The sequence below is a fragment of the Cibotium barometz genome, chromosome 21 (assembly GCF_041138505.1).
Source record: "Cibotium barometz isolate CiBa-2024 chromosome 21, ASM4113850v1, whole genome shotgun sequence".
NCBI lineage: Eukaryota > Viridiplantae > Streptophyta > Polypodiopsida > Cyatheales > Cibotiaceae > Cibotium > Cibotium barometz.
This window is the reverse complement of record NC_141066.1, coordinates 50,157,660-50,182,601: the sequence shown is the minus strand read 5'-3', so window position 1 is coordinate 50,182,601 and position 24,942 is coordinate 50,157,660. Positions and strand designations below refer to the sequence as shown.

The 24,942-nt window shown below is 47.0% G+C and overlaps 1 protein-coding gene across 1 annotated transcript; it reads left to right on the top strand.

Moving 5' to 3' along the window:
- Nucleotides 1-18,182: 18,182 nt before the first annotated feature.
- On the top strand, nt 18,183-19,834 carry LOC147627318 (uncharacterized). Its single transcript, XM_086815955.1, has 2 exons — nt 18,183-19,062; nt 19,164-19,834. Exons 1-2 carry the CDS (start codon nt 18,361-18,363, stop codon nt 19,194-19,196), a joined length of 735 nt encoding a protein of 244 aa, XP_086672081.1. The 5' UTR covers nt 18,183-18,360; the 3' UTR covers nt 19,197-19,834.
- Nucleotides 19,835-24,942: the final 5,108 nt, after the last annotated feature.

Genomic DNA, 24,942 nt, shown 5'->3' with positions numbered 1-24,942 from the left:
TCACATGGGTTTACTTCCTTTCACAAAAGAACCAAGCTTTTGCTCGGTTCAAGGAGTGGCATGTAATGGTGGAGAAAGAGTCTAGCTTGCAAGTGAAGACTCTTCGGGCTGACAAAGGAGGTGAATTTTCTTCCAATGCTTTCGTGAGATTTTGTGCGGAACATGGCATCAAGAGGGAGCTGGCCAATACAGGTTCGCCGTCGGAGAATGGAGTAGTGAACGAAAGAACAGGACTGTGGTGGAGATGGTGAGGACGATGCTGGAGCATCGTGATCTTCCTCGTCCACTTTGGGGAGAGGCTGTGGCTACGGCTGTCCATATCCTCAACCGGTCTCCGATGACTTCAGTACCGAACATGACTCCCTTTGAGGCATATTTTGGTAGGAAACCTGATGTCTCTTATTTCCGTGTGTTTGGGAGCGATGCATGTGTTCACATTCCGAAGAAGCAGAGGGGGAAGCTTGACTCAAAGTCCCAAAAGCTTGTCTTTGTGGGCTATAACTCTCTTTCCAAGGGATACAAGGTTGTATGATCCAGAGAGGAACGAGGTTGTTGTCAGCAGGGATGTGGTCTTTGATGAGCATGTTTCGGTTTCCACTGTTGATGAGCCGCCACTTCTTGGAGACCCAAAAGATTCTGATGATGATTCCCAATCGATCATTCCAGCTGGACAACCTCAATCAGTTGAGGAGGTTGAGCAGCTGGAGAAGAGCCCCCGCAGCAGTAGGAGGCTCCGCGTTCTGTTCGAGTACCTAGGTGGTTGGTGGACACCCTTAGGGAGTCGGGTGTCACGGAGCTTCCCTTTGAATGGACCTCGAAGATCGCACAGAGTTTGTGATAAAAGTCATTTAGCGGAGCTTTTACAAGTAAACTATGCTTTGATGTCTCATATCATGTGGGACAAAGAGCCCACTTCCTTCAAGGAAGCCCTTACACAGGATACTTGGAGGAAAGCCATGGAGGTGGAATTGGATGCCATTGAGAAGAATAACACATGGGAGTTGGTACCGAGGCCGTCAAAACGGTCTGTCATCGGTGTCAAGTGGGTCTTTAAGTGTCACGTGCATGTTTGCCCATGGACATATCCTGGAGCTAATCCTGAAGGGGTAACGAGAAAAACAGATTAGAACCAGGAAGTTTTGAGCATGAGGTGCAGTTTTGGCCAAGGTTGGACTTGGGGCAAGACATGGAAGACAAGGAGGACCTGTCGGCTGTGTTGCAGGGAACTGTTGTCGGTTCAAGAAGACCAGTCGGTGCTGCATTTATGGATAAGATAAGCCAGTCGGCTAGCTGACCAGCAGTCGGCCAGCACTCCAATGCTCCAAAAGGCCTATAAAAGGGGGCATATGCTCATTGATTGGATCATTCATTCCACTAGGGAGTGGGTCAAGAACTAGGATTGTTTTGGTGTTTACCACCTTTTATGAAGGGCAACCTATGGCTGTAGATGTAGGGTACCTTTTTGTACCATATGAATATACTGAATTTCCAGCTCTCTCTCTCTCTCTCTCTCTCTCTCTCTCTCTCTCTCTCTCGTTTTGTCTGCGTTTTTGCATCAGCATGTTCTAAGTGGTGTTTAGGGCTGAAAGAAGACTCCCAGAGCTTCCGCATGTTACATTGGTATCAGAGCATGAGGCTCAGCAAAGCTAAACACTGATTCAGTCCCATATGATGGTGTATAGGTCCAAGGTATAGGAAAGTGCACGGGTACGAAGCCCAAGGCAAGGAACACAAGTTTGGGAAGAGTTCCCAAGAGATTTGTTGGTGGTGTTCATGAAGAATGAAGACCAAGACAGTGTTCAGAGTCAGGGCATGAACGGATTGGGGACTGGATGGAACAGATGCATAGATATTATTCAAAGTCAGAGTGGTTTTGGAGATCGGGCCGTGTTTCAGAGAAAAGGGTTGCCAGAGATGATGGATGACAGGGGGACTTTGGGAAAAGATTGGGATGATGACAATCATCCAAGAACAGGTTGGAATCCTGTCATCAAGTTTAGCAGAGGGGGATGTCATGTGCATGTTTGCCCATGGACATATCCTGGAGCAAATCCTGAAGGGGCAACCAGCAAAACAGATTAGAACCATCAAGTTTAGCAGAGGGGGATGTCATGTGCATGTTTGCCCATGGACATATCCTGGAGCAAATCCTTAAGGGGCAACCAGCAAAACAGATTAGAACCAGGAAGTTTTGAGCATGAGGTGCAGTTTTGGCCAAGGTTGGACTTGGGGCAGGACATGGAAGACAAGAAGGACCTGTCGGCTGCGTTAGATGCTGTCGGAAGCAAGGAATTGTTGTCGGATGCAAGAAGACCAGTCGGCGCTGCATTTATGGATAAGATAAGCCAGTCGGCCAGCACTGCAATGCTCCAAAAGGCCTATAAAAGGGGGCATATGCTCATTGATTGGATCATTCATTCCACTAGGGAGTGGGTCAAGAACTAGGATTGTTTTGGTGTTTACCACCTTTTATGAAGGGCAGCCTATGGCTGTAGATGTAGGGTACCTTCTTGTACCATATGAATATACTGAATTTCCAGCTCTCTCTCTCTCTCTCTACTCTCCCTTCTGTCTGCGTTTTTGCATCAGCATGTTCTAAGTGGTGTTTAGAGCTGAAAGAAGACTCCCAAAGCTTTCGCATGTTACATTAAGACCAAGTATACGTCAGATGGGTCGGTGGACAAACACAAAGCCAGACTTGTGGCCAAGGGTTATGCTCAGCGGCGTGGCATCGACTATGAGGATACCTTTGCACCGACAACGAGGATGACCACGATTCGGACCGTTCTTGCCCTTGCTTCTTCTTAGCGGTGGCCCGTATATCAGATGGATGTTAAATTTGCGTTCCTTAATGGTGACCTGCAGGAGGAGATGTATGTTGAGCAGCCTCCAGGCTTTGAGGTTCCAGGATCAAAGGGTATGGTTTACAGGTTGCGGAAGGCCCTGTATGGTCTGAAACAGGCTCCCAGGGCTTGGAATCAGAAGATTGATTCCTTCTTTCTACGGGCTGGATTTCAGAGATCGGTTGCAGATCCCAACCTATATCTCTTTCGGGAACGTGGCATGGTCACGTTGATCATCCTTTATGTGGATGACCTCATTCTCACCGGCGGTCATGTGGAGCACATTGTAGTGACGAAGGCTGCCTTGTCAAAGGAGTTTGAGATGACCGACTTCGGCTTACTCCACTTCTTCTTGGGATTGGAGATTTGGCAAACCTAGAGGGGGTTCTTTGTCTCTCAGCAACGGTATGTTCATGAGTTGCTTGAGGCCTTTGGGATGGAGAACTGCAAGCCTATCACGTCCTCGATGGACCCGAACACGAAGCTTACAATGAATGATCCTTGTGAGCCCGTTGATGCCTCTCTATACCGGAAGCTGGTTGGTTCATTGATCTGGTTGCTGAACACTAGATTGGACTTGAGCTTTCCTGTGGGGCTGCTGAGCTCATTCATGTAGATGCCGTTGAAGTCTCATTGGGATGCAGGATTGTGGACCTTGCGGTATCTGTAGGGTATGAAGGATCTTGGACTCTTTTACACAGGAGGGGGGTTGATGGATGGAGTCAGACTCCAAGGTTGGAGTGACTCAGATTGGGGAGGAGATCCAGACACGAGGAGATTCACATCATGCTACAGTTTTTCCCGCGGCTCAGGAGCGGTTTCATGGAGCAGTAAGAGGCAGCCAACTATTGCCTTGTCGTTGACAGAGGCGGAGTACCAGGTTGCTTGTGGTGCTGCTTGCGAGCTTGTGTGGTTGTGGAGGTTGCTTGGCGAGATTGGGTTTCCATAGAAGGAGCCCACAGTCATCCAGTGCGATAACCAGAGCTGTATCGCTATTGCTTGGAACCCGGTCTTCCATACCCGGACCAAGCACATAGAGATACAATATCACTTTGTTCGTGAGAAGATCTTGGCTGGTGACATCTTGCTTCTTTATTGTTCGACAGAGGACAATGCGGCAGACCTCTTCACGAAGTCTCTACCTCAGGCTATACTCCGGCGGCACTCTAGCTCACTGGGGTTGGTTCCCCATCCAGGAGCTGAGAGGGGGTGTTAGCAGTCATCTCCTGTTTGGATATTTACACCAGGGCCTTTGTTGTGGGTGTGCCCGCCCGATTTAGGTGTTTTCTCATTTTTCCCCCCTTTCCATATTTTTTCCTATTTTTTCCTTGGTGTGGAGGGCTATCCGACTGCTCTGTTGCCCCCGGCTTTCCCCTGTATGCTGGCCGACTGGAGAGTGTTGGCTGGCATGTGTCTGCTACTGGCCGACTGGCATTGATTGCTGGTCGTGGGCAGTAGTGGTTGCTGTCGGCTATTTACAGCAGGCCGATTGGCTGCCCTGGGGCCATATAAAATGGCCCCTTGCCCCCCCCCCACATTGTACATTGTATTCCGGGATTTTCTTGTGTATATAGTTGAGTTCTCTCTCTCTCTCTCTCTCTCTCTCTCTCTCTCTCTCTCTCTGATCCAGACATTGTATCTGATCCACCATGATGTAACTTTTGGTCTCATAGGTCATTATGGCCTTTTGAAGACGTTAATATAACATTTCATAACATTTCATTTCATTTCATTTCTCTCTCTCTCTGTGTCCCAGTTCTCAGTTTTTCTGCTGTGCACTTGCTCTTGGAGTTTTCAGTTCTTGTCTTCATTTCCACTGCATATTCTAACATTGGCGCCAACAGGCTAAAACGGCGGCAGCGAGACTGAACGATGGCGGCAGTTGTGCAAAGAGCTTAACGCACAGAAAACTGAGATGATAATGCACCTATGCTGATGGCGCCATAATAAGTTTTATGATGATATGATGGGTACAGTGCTCTGATACCGTATTGGCATCTAGGAGATCACACATATGCAGCTACGGAGGCTTGAAGATCATCATGGTGAGGTGTATAGAAGCGAGATGAAGCAAGGAGAGAGAAGAAGGTTTAAACCATAGCAATGGTTGTACAAGATTAAGAGATACAGAGAAAATAAGAGGGAGAGAGAGAGATGAGATATTTAAGCCAACAGAGAGCAAGTTTGCACAACTCAAATGATACTCATTGTTATAATGAATCCACCCAAATACATGCTTTTATAGTCACCAAGGCCTTATCTTATGACCCTTAATAAGAGGGTGTTCACACCTAGTGTGTTCATACTACTAAGGACACTTGATCAGACTCCCAGACTAATCCGAAATACCCAACACTTTCCAACTCCTTTAAGAGCATAATTGAAGTTGTTTGCACATGTAATTGTCACCCCCTTGGGAGCATCTTCCAAGGAAGAGAGGAGATGACATTGTGATGTGATTTCACCTTCGTGAGGTCATCCATAGAGTCACCCTTATCCATATGCAAAATGTCCAGCTGCTTTTTCAGGTAGGCCACATGAGCCTCGTTGTGCACCTGATATAGTGCCCCAAAAGGGCTTCTCACACTAACTTAGCAATGACACATGAATGGATGTGTGGTATGATGCTTCTCTTCATTGAGAGAGCAATGGGGGCATGCGATTGTGCATCTCTAGAATCCCATTGTCTTTGATCTGTAGTAGGAGGTGCGCGGGCTTGTATGATTGAAGTGATTGTAATACCTCTTGTATTTGATTTGCAGTAGGAGGTGTAGGGGCTCGTATGATTGAAGTGATTGTAATACCTCTTGTAGAAGTAGTAGAAGCAGGCTGCTAAAGCCGAGGTGGGTAGTACAATCCAAATTTCTAAGAATATTAAACTTCACATTAAAGACAATAAGTAGAGATAGCTTCACCAGTTACAACCACACTCACCCACACTCACTTAATGAGTATAAAAGATTTGGATAAGCTAACAACACAATGGTTCCGGAACGCGCCCCCTCCCCTACCTATAAATAAAACTTTATTACAGGGAGTATTTATAGATACACGTAGAGGGTGCTCTTGCACCGGACTTCCAAGTATCAAAGATGAAAGCAAAGTAAAACAAGTCTCTCTGCCCAAGCCGAAGGCAAGGGGTGTTTCCAGCTTCACACCAGCCTAGTGTGGATCTCACAGGAGAAGCCCAGTCTCACATAGTCTACTATGTGGATCTCACAAGCAACCCGAGTCTCACACTAAACTAGATGCTCCTACAGAGCCTCGATAACTTGGTCCTCAATCCCAAATGAAAATATTTGCTGTAACATCATTTTCAGTATACATACCTTCCATTTATCATCCCTTCAAGGTACATGTAGGTGCTGTAGCAAAAGAGGAATTTGATGAAGTTTATGACCTGCTGTACCACCCTGTAAACATTTCTGTAGAGGGAGAGAGAGGGAATTATAGTCGGCCACAGTGCAATCTGATGATACACAACCTTATGTAGCAACTGCCCAATGGAGAAGAAAAGATTTTGATACGTTGTTCCCCTCCTCTATGTGTGCAGCCTTGGGAGGTTGAGAAAAGGCTTGATGGGGCCTGCCTGCTGATTCTCCCTCTGCACGCAGCAGTGAAGCAAGGAGAGAAGAAGGTTCGGCTGTCTCTTAACGGAAGGGAGAGAGTGAACTTCGAACACTTTAGGCCCACCAGAGAGAGAAACAAAAGTGAATCCCTTCGCTTCAGTTTTCAGCCATGAGAAGGAGAGAGAGAGAGAGAGAGAGAGAGAGAGAGAGAGAGAACGTCCTTTCGCTTCAGTCCACCGGTCTGCAGGAGAGAGTGGGAGAGAGAGATGAGATTGTCAGAATACGCAGCGGAGATGATGACCAGATCTGGGAACACGAGCAAAACGCAATGCAGAAAGTAACAGCACAAGAGAGAGAGAGAGAGAGAGGCGTGTAACTCTGCTCTATATACACAGAAGAATCCCGGAATGATACAAATGTGACAAGGGGGCTGGGGGCCATTTTATATGGCCCCCCAACAGCAGTCAGCCTGCTGTAGGGCAGCCAACAGGACCATAATCCCCACGACTTGCTGAAATGCACAGTCGGCCAGCAGCAGGTGGGGTCGGCCAGCATCTGGGGGGGTCGTGGACCTGAAGCAACACAAACAGCCAGCAGCAGCATGTCAGATGCAGTCGGCCAGCTTCAGAGGTCCACCTTCCACCACGGGGCTGCCACCCAAGCCACAGAAAAATAGGGAAAAAATACGGGGAGTGAGGAAAAATGATAAGACACCTACGAAGGGCGGGCACACCCACAACAGAGGCCCTGGTGTATATATATAGACAGGAGATGACTTCTTACAGAGATTCCCTTCACTTCAGTTCACTGACTGTAGGAGAGAGAGGGAAAGGAGGATTTGACCCTTTTTACTTTTGTTGGCTGATTCCAGGAGAAGGAGAGAGAGCCCTTTTTGCTTCAGTCCATCGGGTGCAGGAGAGAGAGAGGAGAAGTCCTTTTGCTTCAGTCGGCTGCAGGAGTGAGAAAGAAAGATGTGACTCTTTTCACTTCAGTCGCTGGCTGCAGGAGAAGGAGAGAGAAGATTTCCTTTCGAATGTTTCTGGCTGCTTTCCACACTTTTCCCTCTCGGTGTGCAAAGGAGTCAGAACGGCGCCCAGTTCTTCGCCAGCCAGCCACCTTCTTTTCCCCACGTCGACTACCATGCTAGAGAAGAGGGCAAGTTACACTGGCCAGCCATGCTTTATTATTGTTATACTTTTGAATACAACCAGCCTTCGTAAATGATACAAGTCCTTTTATACAAATGACTTAAAAGTTTGGGTGTCCCTTGGGCTGTTCATAGGTGTGAACACTCCACCTTATGAAATATAACTAAGCCTTTTACATGGTTTTAGTCCTTTCAACGGCCAGTTTGGGTGCTTGCAAAAAGCCGATCGCAAGTCAACAAGTAATCCACAAAGTCTTGTACCCAGTAGTTCTGGGCGTCCCTAGTGCTACGAGACCGAACATGGGCAAGCATGCAGGACACGAAAACACGTCATGCATCTAGTAAATCTTTTATTTTCGCACATACACAAAAAGAAATGCATATGCAAATATACATTGGAAATCCCCCGTTCTCAAACCATGTATCTCACCTAGGAATCTAGTCATACTAGATGACTGAGCTCCAGTGTTCCCAGTCATTGGTCACACCTCCAGGCCTACTAGTCACACTAGCACTGTCGGAAGTGCTACTGATCATATTAGGAAAGCTCTCATCGCTCTGGAAATATTAGTCCACGTCAAAGGACTACTGATCATATTAGCAAAGCCCAAATACTGGACATCCCGAGGGTGATTCACGAGTCAAACTGGTGTCCTAATGCATAGAAAGATCCAGTGAGAATCCGTCTTTGCATTTATTTGAGGATACCGGAGCCAAATGGTGACATCTCCCCCCTCTTCTAAATAGTTGACCCCAACTGAAAAGCTTCCAAGTAGGCATCCAAAATTTGAGGATAATCTTTGAATGTTTGTTTATCCAACCATTTTGCATCCATAGCAGGATAGTTGTGAAACTTGACTAGATAGTGCCGTGGTAAACGGCCTCCTGGGAGCGTCTCTTCTTTATGAAAGAGAATTTGGTCAGGTTGGAGAATCTCTTTCATTTCCTCAACTTTATGAGGGTTCTCCTCCATAGGTTCACTAGGTTCTGGTCCCATATATTTTCAAAGTAAGCTCATATATAAAGCATTATGAATCTTTCAATGATCTGGGAGAGCCAATCTGAATGCAACTTCATTAATCTTTTGTGTAATTTTGAAAGGGCCATAATACTTGCTGGCAAGCTTAGGAGTAGCACCCTCCTTGCCAGGTCTTTTAGGAAGTCTGGCCTTAACAAATTTCAGCAATACCCAATCTCCTTTTTTGAGATCCATGTGTAGTCTATGCTTATCAGTAGCGTTTTTATGCTTTTCTTGGGACTTTTGAATGGCTGTTCGTACTTTGGGAAAAGCATCTTGCAAATCACGCACATATTTATCTGCTGCAAAGATTTCATCTTTTGTACGCAAAATGGAGGCAACACTACTCTGCCATACATAACCTTAAATGGTGCTTTGCCTGTAGAGGAGTGTACGGTATTGTTGCAGGAAAATTCTACCAATGGTAAAAACTTCTACCACATGCTCTTTTGCTTGGCAACATAGCATTTAAGTAAATCAAGTATGGCTGAATTTGCGGCTTCGCTTTGTCCATCTATCTCAGGGTGAAAAGCTGATAAGAAGCTAAGTTTTGTGCCCATATTGTCAAAAAGAGCCCTCCAAAATAGGCTAGTAGTCCTGGGATCTTTGTCACCCACAATGGACTCAGGCATTCCATGATGCTTAAAGATGTGTGAGAGAAAAAGTTTAACCATGTGGTCTGGCTTAATGGTCTTCTTCACTGGTATGAAGTGAGCCTGTTTGGTGAATCTGTCCACAATAGTCCATATGATATCATTGCCATATTGTGTACGAGGCAAATTCATGATGAAATCCTTGGCTATGCTTTCCCAAGGTTCATTTGGCATGAGTAAGGACTGAAGTAACCTTGGAGTCTTTTGCCTGCTGAATTTTACCTTTTGGCAAGTAATACATTGACGTTTATATGCCTCGATATCCTTGCGCATAGTAGGCCAAAAGAAATACCTCTCAATAAACTGAGTGGTTGGCAAAATTCCTCTATGCCTGAAATAAGGCGGTGCATGAGACTCATGCAAAACTTTTTGCCTGAAGTCTTTGGTAACACATAATCTATTAGCATGCATGAGATATCCATCTTTACATACATAAGGCATATGTGCTGTCCCGGACTGCAAATCAGCCCATAAAGATGAAAAATCAGTATCCATAGCATAAACATTACGCATCACAGTCAAATCCTCATGTGATGCGATGGAAATAGCAGGTAAGGGGTGTTTCCAGCTTTACACGAGCCTAGTGTGGATCTCACAGGAGAAGCCCAATCTCACATAGTCTACTATGTGGATCTCGCAAGCAACCCCAGTCTCACACTAAACTAGATGCTCCTACGGAGCCTTGATCAATTGGTCCTCAATCCCAAATGAAAATATTTGTTGTAACATCATTTTCAGTATACATACCTTCCATTTATCGTCCCTTCAAGGTACATGTAGGTGCTGTAGCAAAAGAGGAATTTGATGAAGTTTATGACCTGCTGTACCACCCTGTAAACATTCCTGTAGAGGGAGAGAAAGGGAATTATAGTCGACCACAGTTCAATCTGATGGTACACAACCTTGTGCAGAAACTGCCCGATGGAGAAGAAAAGATTTTGATACGTTGTTCCCCTCCTCTATGTGTGCAGCCTTGGGAGGTTGAGAAAAGGCTTGATGGGGTCTGCCTGCTGATTCTCCCTCTGCATGCAGCAGTGAAGCAAGGAGAGAAGAAGGTTCGGCTGTCTCTTAACGGAAGGGAGAGTGTAAACTTTGAACACTTTAGGCCCACCAGGGAGAGAAACAAAAGTGAATCCCTTCGCTTCAGTTTTCAGCCATGAGAAGGAGAGAGAGAGAGAGAACGTCCTTTTGCTTCAGTCCACCGGTCTGCAAGAGAGAGTGGGAGAGAGAGATGAGGTTCCCTTCACTTCAGTTCGCCGACTGTAGGAGAGAGAGAGGGTGTCACCAGCCTGGACATTTCCCAGTCTGAAAGGGGTTTGGTGGACTCCAGGATGTTTAAATATTTGGAAAGTACAAGCTTTGGGAATGGGGGATTATCCTAGAATACAAAGGACCACACTTCTAAAATTTAGGAGAGTTGCTATTTTTGGCCCGAATCCGATGGAAATTCTGTTCGCGTCATTACATCTGGAATTGAGGAGATACCAAGAGTTGGCAAAGTGCCTATGACAGAATGTCTACCAGTTGGGATATTTTTAGAGATAAAGTTTATGGAAGGACCATCTCTTAAATTGGGACATGTGGCAAGAAAGTGGACCAAAGTGAGACAAGTGGCTTGACACTTATTAGAAAGTGGATCAAAGTGAGACAAGTGGCCTCACACTTGTCACTTCAGCTATTGTGTGGCTCTCCACTTGTCATTGTAGCCTTCTCTTGCCATTTTAGCTCATGGGAGGCCCAAATCTATAAATTGGAGCCCTCTCTCTTCATAAATACACTAGCCTCTACCACCGTTGAAGGCTGCTCTAATGATGGCTACTCTCTTTCTCTCTCACTTGAAGGCTGCCCATGAAGAATACCGGCTGTTGGGGACTGTTTTGGAGGCTTCCATCTCGAAGAAATACTGAAGGCAAGGGTATTTAATCATTTATTATGATTTCTAGCCATTGTACTTGTTGCACCAGCATTTGTACTTGCTGTACCTGCTATACCAGTCATCGTACTTGCTATACCAGCCATTGTACCGGTTGTACCAGCCATTGTACCTGTTGTACTAGTCATTATACCTGTTGTATTAGCATTTGTACTTGTTGTACCAGCCATGGCACCGACTGTACCAGCTAGTGCACCGGTTGTTTTAGCCAGTGCACTTGCCGTACCAACATTTGTACTTGTTGTACCTGTTGTACCAACCATCGTACCGGTTGTACCAGCCACTATACTTGCTGTACCAGCCATTGTACTTGTTGTACCAACCATTGTACCTGTTGTACCGGCTGAATGGAGAGTTGTACTTGCTGTACCAGCTCTATTGCATGAAGACCTGTGGTTTTTGGAGAAGAATCAGTACCCACACGGAGGTATATGGATTATATTGATGGCTCGGCATTTCTACAGCCTATGTTCCGGCTCAGTTGCCTTGTGTTGGGCTGTGTTATGGCATTTGTATAGGGATAATCCGGCATCTCCCGTAGGGAGAGTAAGGCCCTCAAAGCTTGTACATGATATTATTCTCCTTGGGTAATAAAATACTCCAAGGGGGGGGTCGGCCCATTCCGGCCTCTATGCGGTGTCACACGTGCAAGCTCCATTTTCAGCATTTGTAGATGTTTTGTGGAGCTTTTATGTTTTATGCAAAGTGTTGATGGATATGTGTTAAGGCTGTGGCCATGTTTAAGTGTTTTAACATGCATTGATGGTATCAACAAGTGTGTCAAAGGCCCTAGTCCCCTGGGCACCCGCCGCGAGTTTCATTGGTATCAGAGCATAGGCTTTCTTGGAAGCGGAGGCTTCCTTCTATCAATAAGGAAGAGAAAAGATCTCAAGTGGGGACCACACTTACCATCATTGCTGTTAAGCATGGCCAGCCGCTTCATAGCTTATGAAGCAAGAGCATGAGCAGTAGACAGCTTGTTGATCTAAGGATTCATGAATTCACAAAATTTATCTTGGAAGTATGGAGTTGGCTTTATGTGCACACGTTTAGTACTCTTTCCATATGGATATTGTGGATTATATTATCAAGCTTACAGGCAAGCTATATGGAGATATATCTCGGGATATCTTAAGGATATGGTGAAGAGATATTTCTTTTGGCTTCATGACCAACCTGGCAAAGAACAGCTAAGTATACTTTGAGTTTGCAAAGTTGGTGCTTTTGCTATTTACTATGAAGTATTTTTGATGTTTACTAACCCTTGTATAGCCATGCAAGGAGAAAGGTGGTGTTGTTTGCCTTGAGATGGTTTCAGGGAAACATTGTTTATGGCTCTCTTTATTGGGATGGATTATATCTATGGAGATTTCTTTCTTGGACGAGATTTATATAGATATTGGGCTTTACAAGCAATTTCTATGGACGAATCTGTCCGAGTTTATAGAGAAGAAATCTTTGGATATCTCATGGATATGATGCTTTTATGGATAAAGTCCACCTCTACTCCAAGGTGTGTGGTTAGCACAGAGTATGTGGTAAGAGTTATGGTATACAAGGATTATGGTATACAGGTCTATGGATTCCTGGACTTCTTTTCTAGGGATTTGGATCCATCCTCAGGTTTATGGATTATGTTTATGACTCCCTTTAATTGGGATGGATTATTCTTTATGGCTCCCTTTATTTGGGATGCATTGGACTTATGAAACTCACTGTTCACATACCCTGTGTAGTGTTCTCTTGTCCTACGTGCTCTCTTGAAGATTGTTTCTACCATGTGAGGGTGGAACAATAGAGAGCAGATGGAAGGGAACATGGGCACTTCAAAGGGTAGTGACAAGCACAACATACCCTGTGTAGTGTTCTCTTGTCCTACGTGCTCTCTTGAAGATTGTTTCTACCATGTGTGGGTGGAACAATAGAGAGCAAATGGAAGGGAACATGGGCACTTGAGAGGATAGTGTGGGTTGGTGGCTGAAATGCCTACAAACTATTGGTGGCCGAAATGCCTAAAAACTATGTGTAGCAGAAATGCTTATGGAACACCAGGTTGTCTATGCCTGCGAGTGATTGTTTTATCTTGTTACTTGAGCCCACCTCTCATCCAAGGTGTGTCGTTAGAGTACCAACACGGAGTGCAAGTGGTAAAGTGGACATGACGGGACTTATGTCTATGCCAAGGGTCATGTGGACCGATGTCTTGTTGGCAGGAGACTTATTTTGTCTCGCCCATTTACTTGGGACATGGATTATGATATCTGGACTTATGGGACTGTTTTGTCTCGCCCATTTACTTGGGACATGGATTATGATATCTGGACTTATGGGACTGTTTTGTCTCGCCCATTTATCTTGGGACATGGATTATGATACCTGGACTTATGGGACTGTTTTGTCTCGCCCATTTACTTGGGACATGGATTATGATATCTGGACTTATGGGACTGATTTGTCTCGCTCATTTATCTTGGGACATGATTTTGATATTGGTATTATGGAGACTTATTTAGTCTCGCCTATTTCTTTGGAACATGGATTCTTCAGTTATATTGGATTTTTGAGACTGTCTTGTCTCGCCCAATCGATGAGACATGATTATATCTTGAATATATGGCTTGAAGCTTAAAGTTGCGAACAACTTTTAAGAAGTTGGGGAGGATGTCACCAGCCTGGACATTTCCCAGTCTGAAAGGGGTCTGGTGGACTCCAGGATGTTTAAATATTTGGAAAGTACAAGCTTGGGGAATGGGGGATTATCCTAGAATACAAAGGACCACACTCCTAAAATTTAGGAGAGTTGCTATTTTTGGCCCGAATCCGATGGAAATTCTGTTCGCGTCATTACATCTGGAATTGAGGAGATACCAAGAGTTGGCAAAGTGCCTATGACAGAATGTCTACCAGTTGGGATATTTTTAGAGATAAAGTTTATGGAAGGACCATCTCTTAAATTGGGACATGTGGCAAGAAAGTGGACCAAAGTGAGACAAGTGGCCTGACACTTGTTAGAAAGTGGATCAAAGTGAGACAAGTGGCCTCACACTTGTCACTTTAGCTATTGTGTGGCTCTCCACTTGTCATTGTAGCCTTCTCTTGCCATTTTAGCTCATGGGAGGCCCAAATCTATAAATTGGAGCCCTCTCTCTTCATAAATACACTAGCCTCTACCACCGTTGAAGGCTGCCCTAATGATGGCTACTCTCTCTCTCTCACTTGAAGGCTGCCCATGAAGAATACTGGCTGTTGGGGACTGTTTTGGAGGCTTCCATCACGAAGAAATACTGAAGGCAAGGGTATTTAATCATTTATTATGATTTCTAGCCATTGTACTTGTTGCACCAGCATTTGTACTTGATGTACCTGCTATACCAGCCATCGTATCGATTGTACCAACCATCATACCTGTTGTACCAGCCACTGTATCGGCTGTACCAGCCATCGTACCGACTGTACCAGCATTTGTTACTTGCTGTACCAGCCACCGCATCGGTTGTACCAACCATTGTACTTACCCGTACCAGCATTTGTACTTGCTGTACCTGTTGTACTAGCCATCGCATCGACTGTACCAGCCACTGTACCTGCTGTACCAGCCATTGTACTTGTTGTATCGGCTGAATGGAGAGTTGTACTTGTTGTACCGACTCTATTGTATGAAGACCCGTGGTTTTTGGGGAAGAATCAGTACCCACACGGATGTATATGGATTATATTGATGGCTCGGCATTTCTACAGCCTATGTTCCGGCTCAGTTGCCTTGTGTTGGGCTGTGTTATGGCATTTGTATAGGGATAATCCGGCATCTCCCGTGGGGAGAGTAAGGCCCTCAAAGCTTGTACATGATATTATTCTCCTTGGGTAATAAAATACTCCAAGGGGGGGGTCAGCCCATTCCGGCCTCTATGCGGTGTCACACGTGCAAGCTCCATTTTCAGCATTTGTGGATGTTTTGTGGAGCTTTTATGTTTTATGCAAAGTGATGATGGATATGTGTTAAGGCTGTGGCCATGTTTAAGTGTTTTAACATGCATTGATGGTATCAACAAGTGTGTCAAGGCCCTAGTCCCCCGGGCACCCGCTGTGAGTTTCAGAGGGAAAGGAGGATGTAACCCTTTTGCTTCAGTCGGCTTTCCAGGAGAAGGAGAGAGAGTCCTTTTTACTTCAGTCCAGAGAGAGAGAGAGAGAGAGAGAGAGAGAGAGAGAGAGAGAGAGAGGAAATGAAATGAAATGTTATATTAACGTCTTCAAAAGGCCATAATGACCTATGAGACCAAAAGTTACATCATGGTGGATCTGATACAATGTCTGGATAAAAAAACCCAGAAAATGAAAAACAAAGATGATACTCTTTTCGCTTCAGTTGGCTGCAGGAGTGAGAGAAAGAAAGATTTAACTCTTTTCGCTTCAGTCGCCGGCTGCAGGAGAAAGAAAGAAAGTTGTATTAATGTCTTCAAAAGGCCAAAATGACCTATGAGACCAAAAGGTTACATCATATCCATGAGGTACATCATCCTGGGTACAAAATAGTATTAAAGAAAGATAACAAATATCTAGAACTGTAAAATCTGATCTAGGTACATGAGCAGAGAGCTCTCATATCACCCTAATACATCCCTCATGGGCCGTTGTGACATGGTGCTGAAGGTGGTAAAACAACTGAGCTGGCGCAAGGTCTTGCGATGATGGGAGATGATGGCCTGAATCCTCCTATGGTGGTGTGGCCGTGGGCGAGGGCCATGGGGTCTGGGGCGTCGAGCTCTTTATACCTCAGTGGCACGTTGTGTGCACTTGACAAGGTCATCCTTTGAAAGAAGACCATCGTTATGATTTCTACTTATATTGATGACTGCCTATGACCAATCTCCAAGAGGGAGATGATTTTTGTACAATGATGGCTAGGGCTTATATAGGCCCCTTATATGCAAGTCAGCCACTTCTTCATGCTGGCGGCCTGTGAAAATACCCACAATTGTCATAAAACGATGTTTATGTTGCGTTTTCACACACGTGTGGAGTCGGGTTCCTGACGTTTTCACACACTACTGCCTAATGAGGGATTAGATTAGAGATTAGCATGGCATGTTGTGTGCACTTGACAAGGTCATCCTTTGAAAGAAGACCATTGTTGTGTTAGGGGACAAGGATTGTAGGCAAGGAGACGAAGTGGAACAAATGCACATTTTTCAACATCAGACCTGGAGCGAAATCTGAGGAATGGCAAGGTTTTCAAGGATGACAAGTTTTGGGAGTCCGTGTGCAAACAAGGGATGATGAAAATCATCCAATCAAAGTCGCGTCATCATGTTTAATAGGAGGGAATGCACGTGTACACACGTGGACATGGCTAATCCTTGGCTACTCTTTGATTTGGCAGTATCAATTCAGGGTATTTAACAGGTTGTAATAACAAGCAAGCCCAAGGTCCAAGTACTAGTCGGCCAGATCATAGGCATCAGATAGATAAGGTGGGCAACACTAAATGAATTAAATGCTTGTCTCCTGCTAGCCGACCTCGACTGCTGTAGGAGTATTCCCATGAGCCTATAAATAGATAAGCAAGTCTAGTCATTAGGCATCTGATCGCGAGTTCGGAGATGTTGTCAGTCAGTCTAGATATGGTTTTAGTCAATCCATTTTGGAAGGCTAAAGGCCATAGAAGTTGTACAGTTAAGACATTTTTTTTTGGTATCATATCAATACACTGAAAACACAGTTCATCTCTTTCTTCTCTCTCTGTCTAATCATTGCTTTTGCATTAGTGTTCCTAATATCAGTAGGCGTAGGGCTGGACCTAGTAAGTCAAAACATCTGCATGTCACACCAATCTTGCTCAAAAGGTGGCTTTTGTTGAGATTAATGTTTGTGGCACTCTTAGATGTGATGCACATGACATCCCCTCTTGCCAAACTTGGAGCACCAGGGCATGTGATGCACCCTTGCCTCATGCTCCTTTGTTGGTCTTTAGGGTCTCCTTTTCTCTTCCAATGGTACGCTATGGCTTTTGAGTTTATCTTGGATAATGACAGGCAGATTCCCAAGGAGGCAGTAATGCCATCCATTTAGATATGTCTCACCGAATCCAGTATGGAGGAGGATGCAGTGCCATGAGTTTTCAAGGGAGTACAGGAGTCTCCCATGTCGGAAGAAGAGCCAACGGTTCCAGTGGAGGTAGAGGGATCAAAGAGTTGGGAGATGACAAGTCAAGAAAAGAGTAAAGTTGCATGGTTTGCCGTTGTGCTCCAAGTTTAGCAAGAGCGGATGTCACGTGCCCATAGTAATTGGGTACTACGTAGACATGATTTTTCCTTGCAGCTGCCTAAAGGGCAAAGTTAGAGGCCGTATATGGACAGTCTGGAGCAGTTTTGGGAGCCCTATAGGTGCCTAGAGGTGCCAAAAACATGCACCAATGGTTGGGGCAAGTATTGGGCACAATATGAACACATTTTATGTGATTATTTTTTATGGCCTGAAAAGGGTTGGCTTACTTGAATACGATTTGCTATCAAGATCCCTATAAAAAGGCAGGTCAAGGGTCATTTGTAAGCGTTTAGAGATAGGGGATGAAGAGCCAAGACCAAGGGCATGCAACCATGACATTTGGATTAGCCCACCTCCAAATCAGCGTTTTTCATTAAAGCACGGAGGAGGGTAATAAGCTAGTTCATGCATAGCATTTAGGGCTTATATCTCATTTAGATCTTTGCCAATCATTGTAATTACTCATTCATTTGCTATTATAAAGTAGGAGTAGGTTAGGTAACGTTAATCTCTCTGGCTTAGTGTTAATCATCATCAATCACGCTTCCACATAGTTATCATGTTACATGCAAGGGACAACTTGGATGTTGCAAACTGAAGTCAACCAAGAGGTGCTGTTGTTTGATACTGCAACTTCAGTGCATGTTCAAGAATGAGCCTCCAAGGACAGAGCTGGTGGCAACAACGATAGTCCAGAGTCATCCTGGTTCATTCTTCGAGTTTCTGCTAGTGGGGAATGAAGTGAGTCCAATAGTAGTCTCATGTCATCAATTCTAGTCAGAACCAGAGGATGTTTTATCGGATGGTAAGAGAAGCTTAGATGACAAGTATGTTGGAACTGTAAAAGCTTCAAATGCATCCGTAAAAGGATTCTATGTCAGGAGAAGGGCTAGAGAGAAGAGAAATTGCTTTGAAAAGGAAGGGAAATGTTTGGCAATGGGGGAACCTAGTCTTAATAGCATGCAAGTTTCTGATTTGAAAATTGATTCTGGTGAAATGTCATCAAGCCAAGTTGAATCAGAAGTCCAAGCTGACATACTGGAGGGGAAGCACCAGATACGTGATTTGCAAATGTGTTCTGAGGATGGCATTGATGTAACTGGTTTAAAGTACTTGTCAGTGCATGTGATGCAGAGCAGGGATCCCTTGGCTTTGGAACCTGGTAAGAATGGCAAGGGTGAGCTTTTGGAGGAGGAAGCACATGGTAATGCTCATTCTGAAATGGCAACTAGTACATCAAAAGATCAGGGGCTTGTTACAGCAGCTGAGTTTGCAAGGCCTGATTATGAGGTTGCTACCTCACTTGCAGAATTGGCTGTAATTGGTAGAGAGGTTGGAAGTGAGTTAGGAGAGGTCTCACCTTCCGCCACAGTAAAAGAAGAGATCTTCATTAAACCGGGCAAAACTGGACTTAGAATGAAGCGGAAAGGAGTGTCTATCAAAAAAAAAGTTGGCTCAGGGCTTGAGAGCAAAGTTGCAAAGAAGCCCAGACTAGATAAAGGAGATACAGGCTTGTCAGAGAGTCACACTGGAAGGGTTTTGAGGAGAACTAGGGCTGATAAATCCACTACTTCAAAAGATGATTTGGCTGTGGAGTCCACTCGAGACAGCAGGAGACTCATGCAGGGTGCACGCCAGGTGTTACTTTACTGTCTCATTGACAAATGTTGCACTTGTTTTCCTTGGCTTTATAATTTTTTGGAAGTTTTCTTTTCCTTATGGAAAGTCTTGTGGTGCAGCTCTTGTGCTTGGCAGAAAAGAAATGGCGATGACCTTTATAAGGCTGGCTCAGTCAGGTGTGTATGATCATGGTGCTGTCATGAGCATCAAGGATGAGATTCTTCATCTGAATAATGATAGTGCTTTTTGTCAGCCTCTTCTCTAGTGGCTAGGAGGCGATTCCTTATTTGTCACCTGTTCTCTCTTATACAACATAAATGTTAGATCAACTTGAATCGCTTGTGGTGCTGTGCTTTCTTCTACAATTCTAGAGTGCTGTGGATGGATGTGTTTGCACTCTTTAGAGCCTTACTCTGGGCTTGGAAGAAAGAATAGTCATGCTTTGCCTGATTCAGGTCAGAATTGCTTAAGACTTGCTTGGCACAAGCTCATAATGCTAGGCAAAAGCTGAAAATTATTTGTGGTATCAGGATCTTCCTCTAGCTTGACCTTGACAGATTCTTGAGGCTTGCAGATTAATGAAATTTTACTGGGAGGCGCTTCTGAAAAGATAAATATTCAAATTTGGCTGTCCACTTCCTCCTCAATCTTCGGATGCCCACTCAGGACCTCCTAACTTTCCCCTGCCATTTATAACTGTTGCAGGTGTCGATAATCCCTCCAAATCTAACCATTCTCATTTGTAAGTATTATTCATATCGAATCCAACCGTGTTCATTTGTAAAGTTTATTCACATCTAAGAAACAATTGCACCATCTCATCCATCCCAATCATAGAACTCTGATCACGAGCTTACACCTGAGTTAGGGTTGTGGTTGCATAGAGCACAAGCACCGAGGCTCAACCCACAAATTAATATCATGCCCACTCAAATGTTAGTATCCTCTACATAGCTCTCTATGCAAGTATGCGAGCAACTCATGGAAAGAGGAGAAAACTGCAGAGGCAGAAGAGCCAAGAGCCAAGAGCCTTCATTGAAGGCCTCATATGAGCAAGCCCCAAAGCTTTCCACAGGGGATTTCAAAGCCCAGAGCAGTCGCAAAGGTGTCTTCTAAGTCTACAGCTCAAGTCAGGTCTGGTTTCAGCAGCACCACACGAGGTAAGTTACCTTGCTACCCATGAGTCTTCCATGGTCTACTCCAATCTCTTCAGGCACCTACGATTAGGGACTTAAGGAATCTTAGCGCGTTATCATCCAGTCTTTTGCTTAGTTGAATTCTCATTTTGCAATTGGTCTTCCCCCCTGCTCTTAATTGAGGGTATGCTTCAACTCTCCAATGTTAGGTGATTCTTGGATTCTTGACACATCTGGTTTTGTTGCACTTTCAACTTGCCCTATCAACCTGTCCTATCCAACCAAAACCCCTAGTATCTAATCAAAGTAACCGAGATGTGGGTAGTAGGGTCCGTATTGCCGAGTATTTAATGTGTCCAAGAAATCTCTCATTGAAATATCAAGTTACTCCAAGAAAGACACCTGTGTCCGGAATGCCTCATGGGTGGACATAACCAGAAATGTATAGTTCTAGAGGTGACGCCCTAATATAGGGGTTTGTCATCCTTAGGCGAGCCAGCAGGCAAAACTTGCCACGGCTGGCATCTTACATGAAGATAAATAGGAGTACACTAGGGAGCCTTCAATCTAGAAGACCATTGAGCATAGGGGAAAAAAAGTTATCAGAAAACCAAGTATCATCCATAAACGACATCTCTGGATCTGATGGTCCAAACTCTAAGCCTATCTGTAGTTGAAAGCACCTAATCTCCAGAAACTTCACAAACAATGGAGTGTGTTGAAGCTTCCGCTCCCCCCCCTGCTCGCGCTGCAGCCTGCACGCTCACCCCCTTCCCCGCCTCCTATCTGCCCTCGCATCTCCCCCGCCTCTGCTCTCTTTAGTGCCCCCCCGCCTCTGTTCATTGCCGCTTGTGCTCATTCGCGCCCCCCCCCCCCCCCCCCCCCCCCCCCCCCCCCCCCCGCTCCGTCTCTCTTCCGCCCCCCCTCTGCCCTTCGCCGCCTTTGTTTGTAATCCCCTCCCCTCATTTTCTTTCCGTTCCCCTTTGTTCTCCCCCTCCTCCGCCGTCTTCGGCCCTTTCCCCCTCCGCCCCTCCCCACTCTGCTGTTTGTGCAGCTCGGTTCCTGCAGGGCTTTCCGTTTACGCCTCGCCTTCGACAAAGCTTCAGACACTGATGGAGGCTCCTCCCGCCCCACCTCAGAGGGACTCTTCCGTAGCCCCCTCGCCCGCCCCTGAGGATACCCCCATCAGGCTTTCTCTTTCGCCAGAAGAGGAAGCGAGCCTCGCCGCAGAGGTGGAACGCCTCCAAGCACATTCCACCATCTGCCGTATAGTTGGCACTCGCCCCCGCAGAGGGGAGATTCGGGATCTTCTCCAAGCCCGCCTTCTCGCAGATGTGGGCAAGATCTTGGACGTTCAGCTACTGGGCCGCGGACACTACCAGATCGAGTTCGAGACAGCCCAGAGCGTGGCCCAGGTCCTAGCCATGAGTCCCCTGGACATCAGGGACGCTCGGGCCTTCTTCAGACCTCGGCAGCATGGCTTCGACCCAGCAACGGCCGAGCAAGGAGAGCGCCTTTTTCATGTCACAGTTTGCTTCCCTAGACTCCGCCACAAGTACCTTCCGCTCCTTTCTAGGATAGGAGCATTGGTGGGCTTGGTGCTTGAGACTGGCCCCACAGCAGCTTCAGTGGTGGCTAGAGCAGTTAGCCTGCCTTCGGTCAGGGTTTTGGTTCCTGACATCTCCCTTCCGAAGGTCATTCAGCTACCTAGGATAGGGGGGGGGGGATGGATTGATCAGAGAGTGGAGTTCTCGGGGCTCCGAACCAGTGTTTTATATGCAGGCAGGTCGGCCACTTGGCCAAGCCCTGCCCTCGTAGGAGACCCCGACCTTCACTACAGCAGCAGGCCCGCGATGGCCTGCCCACAGATGCGGCTCGGCAGGCAGCCTCCGGGACACCTGCTCAGCCCACGGAGACATCGGATTGGCAGCCTGGACAGGGGCACCGTAGAGGGAGACAGCCACAGCAGCAGGCCCAGAGGCCGATGCAGCAGCAGTCATAGGCTCAGCATCACTGGGTTCCAGTGAGGAACAGCTTTGCTCTCCTCCAGTAGGAGACCCCAACGCAGACTGAGGATCTGGAGATGCCAGCACTCCCTCCCCCGCCGTCCCCCCCCTCCCGCCTCGCTTTCGCCTTCGCCTCCTCCCGTTCCCGCTCCCGTTTTGTCAGCGGCTCCTTCCCCACCCCCCTCCCCCTCCGCTCGCCTCAGCTCCTCGGGAGGCCCTGGCAGTACCCTGGCGCTCACCTGTTGTCCGGCAGGCACTGAGCACCGACCTTGCTCGAGCTCCGCAGAGGAGACATACCATGCCGATTCGGGCTTCACGGATATCCTCTATCCACAGTCGGCTGAGTAGGCTCGACGCTAGACAGCGCTCGGAGGCTTTTGACTACTCCTTCACACGGCTTTTTGGAGCGGAGGGCTCCCATGAGCTAGCAGCCATCAGAGTGCATGTGGTGATACCTCCGGCCCGAGGGGAGGAGGCACTTGATTCAGCGGTGGCCTTCTCCTTCCCTCTTTGTGGCACTAGTGACCGGGAGTGGACTCTGGATCTCGCTCTTAGCATACTGAAGACTCAGGCAGTTGAGTTTTCTCACCATGTGAGCGATCTGGAGGTGACAGACGTGATAGGCCGACTCTGGGAGCTGGCTCACTTCTTTGATTCCGGGAGTGTGGATGCCTCCGGGGTTCGCCACTTAGTGGTTCGCATAGTGGTAGACCTAGCAAGCGACCCTGGATATGTATGTATACACGAGGTTGCTCTCTCTGAGCGGGAGGCTGTCGCCATGGGACACAGCCACTGGCACCTGATCCGAGATTCTTGCAGCACACCAGGTGGGCAGATTCGTAGCCCCGCTCGGATGGGGACTATTCTCCATCCAAGCTGCTTGCGAAGGCCCGCCGTATGGCTGAGACAGCCTCCACCTCAGCAGGTCATCCATGAGGATCATCTCATGGAATGTACAGGGCCTTGGCGGCGCACACTATGTACGCTATCGTGGATGCTTGAGGCAGGAGCTTCAGAGATGCCTGGTTGGGGGCAGTATTGATATTCTGATGATGCAGGAGCACCATTTGAGTGAGAGCAAGATTCGGAGATATGGTTCCGTGATGCCTGGCAGATGGGACACATTTTGGTCTGCAGGGTTTGGTCCCTTGGGTGGACAGGGAGGAGTATGTATGGTCATTGCAGATGCATGGCGGCAGGCCATTGTGGATCGCGGGGTCATTGTGCCGGGTAGAGCACAGTATGTTATTCTGAGGATGCATGATGAGCTCTTTGGCGTGCTCAATGTCTATGCGCCTAACCATGCTAGTGCCAGAGCAGAGTTCTGGACCCTTGTTACAGATGCATTGCCTGAGGTCGCACATTGGTGTGTCGGAGGAGACTTCAACATGCTTGAGGACCCGGCCGATAGGGTGGGAGGCAGTCATGTTACCGTGCACGGCACAGAGCTTGCAGCTTGGGAGCGATTTTGCATGACACTGCGGATTACTGATGCATGGCAGCATGAGGCTTTCTCCCGCTCTCAGGACAGTCTTAGTTTTTCTCAGTCGGATCGTCGGCAAGGAGGGACTAATCTATCACGGATTGATCGCTTCTATGTGGGCGACAGGTTCGGGGAGCATGGGGGCTCCGTTGGCATTCTCGCTGGCACTTCTTTTTCAGACCATGCGCCAGTTATTTTGACACTTGAGGAGGGGACTCGGGAGACCAGCTTGCAGTTGAGGATCCCAGAGAGGATACTTACAGATTCCAGTCTTTCTGAGGACATTGAGAGGATATGGCATGATAGCCAGAGCTCTGACCTAGATGCAGCAGGCGAGTGTGCCAGGGACTCATTGAGCTCAGCTCTTTTTTGCACGCTGTAGCCTTGACATGGTTGGAAGAGACACGAGAGCGGGAGCGCCGCTTGAGGCGTAGCCTTGCTTCGCTCCAGCGCCTTCAGGAGCAGCAGCCTACATGTGAGTGGGTGGCGTCCCAGCTGAGCCAGGCACGCCAGGAGGTTAGAGAGGCAGAGGAGCAGAGACATGAGTTCTACTATCATCACTAGGCCTCACAGTGGACGCAGCTTGGTGATAGAGTGACTGGGGAGTTCTTTGAGATTATCGGATCCCGCCATGCTCGAGCAGGTGTACGCCAGCTCAGGAGACAGGACGGCTCGCTAGCCACTGAGCTCGGGGAGATTAGAGCCATTGCCACTGAGTTCTATAGAGACCTGCGCTCAGCAGAGCCAGCCACGGAGGCACATGATGCTTGCAGACAGACTGTGGGGGCCCATGTACAGAGGAGGGTCACAGATCGTATGCGCACAGTTGTGGGTGAGGCTCTTTCAGAGGATGAGCTGGTTGAGGCTTTGAGGGTCCTTCCGCGCCATAGTTGCCTTGGGGAGGATGGATTGACACCTGTCTTTTTTATGCGCTATTGGGACATTTTGGGACCAGGCCTCCGCAGGGGCTTTCAGTATGTTTTGGACACTGGGGTGATGCCACAGAGCTTTTCAGAGGGCTTGATCTTTCTTATCCCCAAGGGGGAGGAGTGTCTGATGATATTCGGCAGTGGAGACCTATTACGATCCTCAATACTGTCTACAAGGTCCTGGCCAAGGCCTTGAGTTTGAGGATCCAGCCCTTCCTTGGGGAGTTGATTCATGCTACCCAGACAGGATTCGTCAAGGAGCGCAGTATCCTTGACAACATTTTCACCTTCTGGGAGGCGACGGCCCAAGCTAGATTTCTCGGCGAGGACCTGGTCGTTATGCT

Excerpts from the sequence above, each read along its gene's own strand:
- LOC147627318 (XM_086815955.1), top strand. The coding sequence starts at position 18,361 with ATGGGGGAACCTAGTCTTAATAGCATGCAAGTTTCTGATTTGAAAATT. Across the intron at positions 19,063-19,163 it reads TCATGCAGGGTGCACGCCAG|CTCTTGTGCTTGGCAGAAAA; the intron begins GTGTTACTTTAC and ends CTTGTGGTGCAG.